Genomic DNA, 7352 nt, shown 5'->3' with positions numbered 1-7352 from the left:
CTCTCTCTGCCCAGCTAATGATGGAGTGAATGAGCTTTTATTTGGGGGGAAAGGAGCTGGAGAGAGGAAGCTCTGCAGGGGGAAGGGAAGAGACATTCCTGCCTCAGTCATCAGGCAATTTTCCCCTTCCTCTTGCTCACCGCCTCACTGACCTTTGGCTGAGTCTGCCAGAGCTATAAAGGAAAAGGGAAAAAGGAAAAAAAAAAAAAAAGAGAAACTAAAAAGCAAGAGAAGCTGAAAGGACAGGCAGAGAGAGAGATGTTATCTCACCTCTGCTAATGATTTATGGTCAGAGGATGGGTGGATGGAGGCAAAGGGGGCTGTGCAGGATTGTGGACAGCACAGAGGGAGTTTGCTGGGGGATGCCCAGTGGGGAAGGAGATAGGCATGAGGGGCTGAGACTGTACATGGGACATATGTTCTGATCGGCAGAAGGAAAAAGAAACCCTACTACAGCTTGTGAACCTGTCCCAAGGCATGTGGGAGTCCCAAACTTCACAGGCTATGGTGACACCCCCTTCTTGGCTGGAACACCAGCCTGTGTGGCTCATGGGGACCACCAAGGGGTGAGCACTCTGCACAGTCAGGGAGTATCCACTCTCACAGAGCACTGAGCAGGGCCAGCCTCTGCACACCACAGAATCACAGAGTGAACCAGGCTGGACAAAACCTTCAAGATCATCAAGCCCAGCCTATGACCCAACACCTCCTCATCAACCAAACCATGGCACTGCGTACCACATCCAGTCTGTTTCCAGCCACATCCAGGGATGGTGACTCCAYCACMTCCCTGGSMRRMMAWTYCMAWYCCCMWWYMMCCTTTCAGTGAAGAATTTTTACTAAYGTCTAACCTAAACTTCCCTTGGTACAGCTTAAGGCTGCGTCCTCTCATTCTGTCAGTTGTTGCSTGGGAGAAGAAACCGACCCCCACCTGCCCACAGCCACMCTTCAGGYAGTTGTAGAGAGTGATWACATCTCCCCTGASTCTCCTCTWTTCCAGGCTAAACACCMCCAGCTCCCTCAGCCCTTCTTCACAGGGCTTTATCAGCCAGCTGTGCCTGTCCTTGCCTGGGTGCAGTTGGAATTGCCCACCACCCCTTCCCTGGTGGGGTCTACAGCCTGGTTCTGGCCCTGGCAGCCACCTCAGAGCCTGGCACTACTGAGAAATTGGTGTCACACACTAAACTGGTGATCACACACCAAACTGGTGATCACACACCAAACTGGTGATCACACACTAAACTGGTGATCACACACCAAACTGGTGATCACACACCAAACTGGTGATCACACACCAAACTGGTGATCACACACTAAACTGGTGATCACATACCAAACTGGTGATCCTGTCCCCCTGGGCTGGCCCTGCACAACAGGATTAGCTGACAGTGACAAAAAAAGGTGGCAAAAATGAAAATCCATTCCAGAGCCATAGAAGAGGGATGGCACGAGTCAAGGTCAGAGCACCGTGGAGAGAACAGTCCCAGACCAACCAGCAGAGCGAGGCTCACCCACGCCAGCTAAGAGTCCTCTCAGAATCACAGACTGGCTTGGGTTGGAAGGGACCTAAAGATCATCTCCCTATTAAAGATCACCTAGTAAAGTCATCTGTGACAAACAACACCACAGGGACAGACCTGTCCTGCTAAGGAACAGAGATGTATTTTTAAGAGCAAATTTACGCATGACATCTTGATATAATTAGTAAATCTTTTTATGGAGCTGCCCTGTAGCAAAAAATATCCCTGATACATGAAATTTACGTCCTTCTGCACACCTCTAGATCACCACCACGTCCCCACAGAGCAGAGAGGTGACAAGAGGGACAGTGACAGCACRGTGAGGGCAGACAGGAGTGGGAAGGGAAAAACTCTGGGAGAATCAGGGCTGTGTTGTGTCACGATTACGATGGGAAGCGGATGGGCACGGGGGCTTTGCTAGACGTCAAGATCTTCCCCAGAAGGTGACACATACCTCCGTGGGCAGAGATTTTGGGGAAGTTCTGCTATTTTTAGCATCCCTCTCCCACCTCCTCCTCTGGCTGTGTGTGCCTCATCATGAGGCCTGCTCTCCTCACTGCTCCAGTCACCATCTGTGAACTCTGCCCACAGTGTTACCACCCAGACAAAATGTTTATGGTGTGTTTGCATTCAGAGGAAACTTCCCATACACGTAAAAAAAAAAAAGTCATCACCAGCACTTTCTTTATCCTTCCCTTGCCTGAGGTCTAGCGGAGAACTTATTTTACAGTGAGTTATTTATGGCCTGACAGAAGCACCACTGACAATTTGAGATTCACAGCTCCAAGCCTGGGCAACGAGGCGGGTTTTTCTGAGAAAGTCTTCTACAGGCACCAGCAGGAGACAAAACCATCTTTAAAATAGGATGGAGGGAAGCCCTCTCCTCCTCTGTGGAACATTAACACTGGAGTTGTCTTTTCTATATGCACTCACCGAGGTTTCTGCCACCACCCTGAGCCACGGGGAACTGGAAAATGAGCTCATCAGGAAATCAGGTTCTGAAAAATCCCCAACCATGGTGACAGGGCTGAGTTTCTGCTGCWCTGGGTGGGGTCTAAGGACATCAAGGACTCAATTTCTCTCCCTCTTTCCTCGGTCTGTCTCATCTATTCAGGTGGCTTCACCTGCTTTAAGAAGCTATTTAAGCTGCTTAGGCAGGGATTTTCACAACACTGGGATTTGCAAACTCCAACAACTGGGTTTGACATCCCAGCTGTTGGTCCTTGCCAACCCTTGGACAAGGGAGTGTATGTTTTAATTATTGTGCTTTAACGACCAGACAGACAACAGGCAGGAATGGCCAATCACCACTGCAGATGTAGGTATTTTTGAGGTGAGAAGTGTTACCAGAGCAAACCTCTAGGAATTATAGAGGAAATATGGAATCCTAGAATGGAGTGGGCAGAAGGGCCTTAAAGATCCTCTGTCTCATTGCACCTCTGCCATGGGCAGAGACACCTTCCAGTGTGCTCCAAGGGAGGACTGGGACATTCCCAGTGATCCAGGGGTGGCCTCATCCTTCCCAGTGCCATCCCTGGACCACTGCATCTCCACGCAGCAGCGCAACAGTCGGCCCTTGATGGGGAAGGACAGAGCAGACAGCGTTTACCTCCCTGAGGCAGGTGTAGATAGGGCAGACGAGCACTCGGAAGGGCTCCCCGGTGCTGCTCCTCATGGTGCCGAAGACCTCGCAGAGGAAGGTGATGAACCCCAGCCARCGCTCCACGTCCCGCTGCTGCAGCTCCTCCCGCATGGAGAAATCCTTCTGCAAGAGGCACAGAGACAAGAGACGGCATYAGCACTGCTGAGAGAGGCAGCGGCCGTCTGCAGAGGGAATCAGGAGGAAATTGAAACTTGGGCTGGGGGGAGGACAGACAGACAGACAGACTGACTGAGTCTTTGGTAACAGCGCTGAGGTTACCCAACGTGCGYGGCGGAGTGGCTGGAATTTCGACACAGCAAAGCCACCAGAAAGCAGGTACTGCAGAAATACCACCAGCTCCTGCAATAACTGCCACAGCTTGCGCTAGAAACGGTGCCCCCCACGCCCTACTGTCTCCACCGACAGAAACAGGGACTCTTCTCCATGTACACCACCAGCACTGAGCAAAARCAGCAACACAGAGGTTAAATAAAACGCAGGGGAAATGCTGGTGGCCACGCTGGGCTTGGTGGTCCAGGTTGACCTGCCCAGCCCATTCATTCCAGTATCTTCAGCAGACCCAGTGTCTGGCCAGGAGCATCCTAATGGTCTGACTGCTCTCTGGTGTCTCACAAAATAATGGCAGAGCCTGGCTCCCTGCCCGACCAGAAGATCAGGGCAGCCTGGGCTTGGCATTAAAAGGTCACCCTGCGCCTGAGCTGATGGTTGCCATGACTAAGGATTATCCCAGTGACGTGATTTATGGATCAACATCAGGAGGAAGCACACAGGGAGATAGCTGCCCCTCCATCAGACCCACGGATGGAGAGAAAAAAAGGGATTTGTCCAAAGGCAGGGTATGAAAATATGAGAAGGGAYGTATGTGATGGAAGCATGTGGCCARGAGCACAAGACAAGAGAAAAGGAAATAAAACCCCTTCTCGAGGATGGCACAAGGGAGTGGTGCATCGTGCTCAGAGTCAAGAAGGTTTGCCTGGGCTCTGAGAGATGCTGAAGTTCTTGCATGACATCCCACACGACTTTCCTGTCTGTCTCCATAGTGACCTTTCCTTGGTACCAAAATTCAGCAGACACCAAGCAGGGGAACACCGAAAAAGAGAGGACAAGTTCGTTCTCCACACYGCGTGCTCCCAGTGCGGGTTGCACAACCTTTGAAACCCTGCAACTAAATAAATTACCTTCTATCTTTTTCATCTCAGTTTATTCCTACTGCCTGAGACAAAGGGCTTTGCTGCTGCAAAGGCTCTGACCTGCAGCTGCTCTCTGCAACGCCAGGGAGATATAAAAGCCACCACACCAAAGTTTGCTCTCTTGCCCTGGACAACACACAGGAGATCTTCCTTTTAGAACAAAGGTAAGTGAAGCAGCTGCTAAAGAAAGCCAGGCAAAAGCATGATGATTATTTTCATGACACAACTGCGTGCACAGAAGATCCAAAGCAGGAGCTATTTATATGTTCCATTACAAAAGGAAAAATAAAATATATATTTGCATGTGCAGGAAAAAAGACTTGTAAAATAGCCGAGGCACTTATTAACCAAACAGCGATGACTAATTCCTCTCTACACCCATTTCCATAAGTCAGTTGCCCAACTCTGTCTGCGACTTCGAAGTCAACCTGCAGCCAAATCCTGTTGGGCCTCCCCAGACTCTCTGGGAGAGTTTGCAGAGTTCATCCTCTCATTATCCAGCCAGTCCCTGATGGAGGAGTTATTTGCCAGCTCAGGTTATCACCCCAGGGTTACCAAATTACTCATTCTGGAGTTTTCAATTGAATTTTAATGMAAAAAAAAAAAAAAAAGTAAATGAGACAAGATATCCTGATCACTGAGAAATTAAAAACCCAGGACAAAGCATCCCATGCCCCTCATCTGTCTCATCCACACAGAAAGTGCACAAAAAGCTCCTCTGAACCCTGAAGATTTTTCCCTGATTCTGCTCCATCTCATCCCACCCAGCTCCAGCCCCCAACCCATCCTGCCTCTCCCAGCCTGGATCCCTAAAGCACCTCCTGTCCTGCCTGGACCTGGGAGGTCCACACTCTCTACCTGGGGAGCTGTGCTGCATTTTGGGATCCCTGTGGCATTCTGGGAAATTCCTAGCAGCTTGGGATAACTGCACGGCCTCTGCAGTCACAGATTACTGGGAAAGAATAAAAACCACCGCAGGAAACTCTGCTCCTTCCCATTCCTGCTTCAGACATGCCCTGCTCTGCACCTTTGCAAGAGAGAAAACTGAGCCTTCAACTCTTTCCTTAAAAGAAGATATTTTCTGTTAAAAAACCCCAAACCATCAAACCAACCAACCTCCAAAAATCCTATAAATTGACCAGCAAACCAAACCAAACCAAACTCATCAGACCTGGGATGGAARCTGGGCAGGAAAGGATTCCACCACACATCACCCTCCTTTTTTCATCCTGTGGCACCCGGTGGGTGRTGCAGGGACATCAATGAACACTGCCCTAACCTTACAGCTGAAGAAGATCCTTGRAAAAGAAAAGGGACAGGGGTGCCCCCTCCTCCAGTCACAGAAAAGCTTGTGCAGACTTTGAGGGACCCCCAAGAGCGACTGGAGAGGGGGATGGAATGCAGGATGGACKCAGAAGTCACCGTGAACATTTCCACCCAGAATGTGATGCCCCAGTGGGAATATTCTGCTCCATTTGCAGACTCAGGTCGGGCCAAACTTTGCAAAAGGAGGCGATTTGCACAAACTCTGCAAAAGGAGGGGAGTGATACTGATTCCTCTGACAAAGTAGGAAGAGCATCTTGCCAATGGGTGGAATTTTTCTGGACCATGTTTGCCAACAGGACGGAGCTGGGCTTGGCAGGAAGCTCCATGGCAGCCGAACCTGCAGTGCCAGGCGTACCCTGAAGCCTCCCTCAACGTGGTGCTCTCCAGGGCCACAGCATGCACAGGAAAGTGGACCTGGAAGTTCTGTCCTTAAGTTTGGCCTTCAGACAGCAGATTTGACCTGCACCAGGGTGTGCATTGAGTGCCACCACACACAGGTGTCCCATCACTCGGGGGTTTGAGGGGACCTTGCTGTCACCGAGGCTCAGCTGCGCTGTTTGATCACTGCAGTGACACTGTGACTCACCTGCTGCAGGTCAGCTGTGCCCAGGCCAGGCTCTGTGACCCCCTGGGAACACGGAGAGCAGCTCCAGAGCCCGTGCAGCCCCAAGGGCTGAGCCAGAGCTGGCACGTGGGAGAGGCGAGCAGCGGCCGGCAGAGAACCAGCCCCACGTCCGGCGTGGCCGGGGCACATCCGATGGAGCTGTGCCCTGACCCACAGACCTCCTCACGCCGATGACGAGCCTTGAGGGGGCTGAAAAGCTCTGGAACCAGACAGCCGGGTCACTGCCCTGCCCASTGAACTTCATTTGCTCTGGAAATGCCTCACGGAGTTATATAAAAATAACCTGTGGATTGGCTTGCCCCATGCTTAGGTGGTGATGTCAGGGCAGTAAGCAAATTATCTTTCATCAGTTTGGCTGTATTTTTAAACACGAATTGTATTACTAATTTGGGGGTGCTCTGGCCTGTAGATAATCTGGGTGTGTTTACTGGATGACCTTCCTTCAGTGCCTATAGTTTAAAATAAAATGTATTTATACCAGGTAGCAGGGGTGGCCTCCATGCTCTGCCTGGTTTGGGAAAAGAATTCATTGGGAAACCACGTGGGAAGGGGAGAGAAGATCTCTCATCCAGCCCAAGTTTGGGGCACAAATCTGAAGGCTAAGCATGTTCACATCATGCTGATGTGAACACCAAGTGTGTTGGGTAGGTCAGGGTGGTCTGTGTTCACAGAGATGGTCCAGGGCTYGGCAAACTCCCTGACAATCCCTGCTGGACTCTTTTTAGGCTTGGCTGAGGCTCCTGCCAGCAATGGACATCAAAGATTTCCTTCATTGTGGGGGTCTCCACTGTCACACCCCAGTTAAAACCCACTCCTCGTGCCAGTGTAGATGCAGCCCATGCACGACTGGCGCAGACATGAGACCTCTCCAACACCAGGACCATGCCAGAAGAGCCAAGAGGAATGGCYACTCCATGGGAGAGGAGGCAAACCCATCCTCAAACACTTTTGGCGGGCAGCAGAGTCAAGTGGGATGAGAAGCAGCACTTTGCCATCRGATCTAAGCCCTCACTCCAGCTCAGACAGC

General features: G+C 51.0%; 1 protein-coding gene across 3 annotated transcripts in view; it reads right to left on the bottom strand.

The window, feature by feature from the left end:
* The window catches only part of CTIF (cap binding complex dependent translation initiation factor), a 150021-nt gene that overhangs the window by 18266 nt on the left and 124403 nt on the right, over positions 1–7352 (bottom strand). For all 3 annotated transcript variants that reach the window (XM_057378443.1, XM_057378445.1, XM_057378446.1), the window contains exon 10: positions 3130–3285. In XM_057378443.1, coding sequence (XP_057234426.1) covers positions 3130–3285 — 156 coding nt within the window. The remainder of the gene's footprint in view (positions 1–3129; positions 3286–7352) is intronic.

This window comes from Malurus melanocephalus, unplaced genomic scaffold (assembly GCF_030028575.1).
Source record: "Malurus melanocephalus ecotype Western Australia unplaced genomic scaffold, MMel_1.1 scaffold_359, whole genome shotgun sequence".
Lineage (NCBI taxonomy): Eukaryota > Metazoa > Chordata > Aves > Passeriformes > Maluridae > Malurus > Malurus melanocephalus.
Note: the sequence above shows the minus strand (reverse complement) of the source record. Positions and strands in the feature narration are given on the sequence as shown.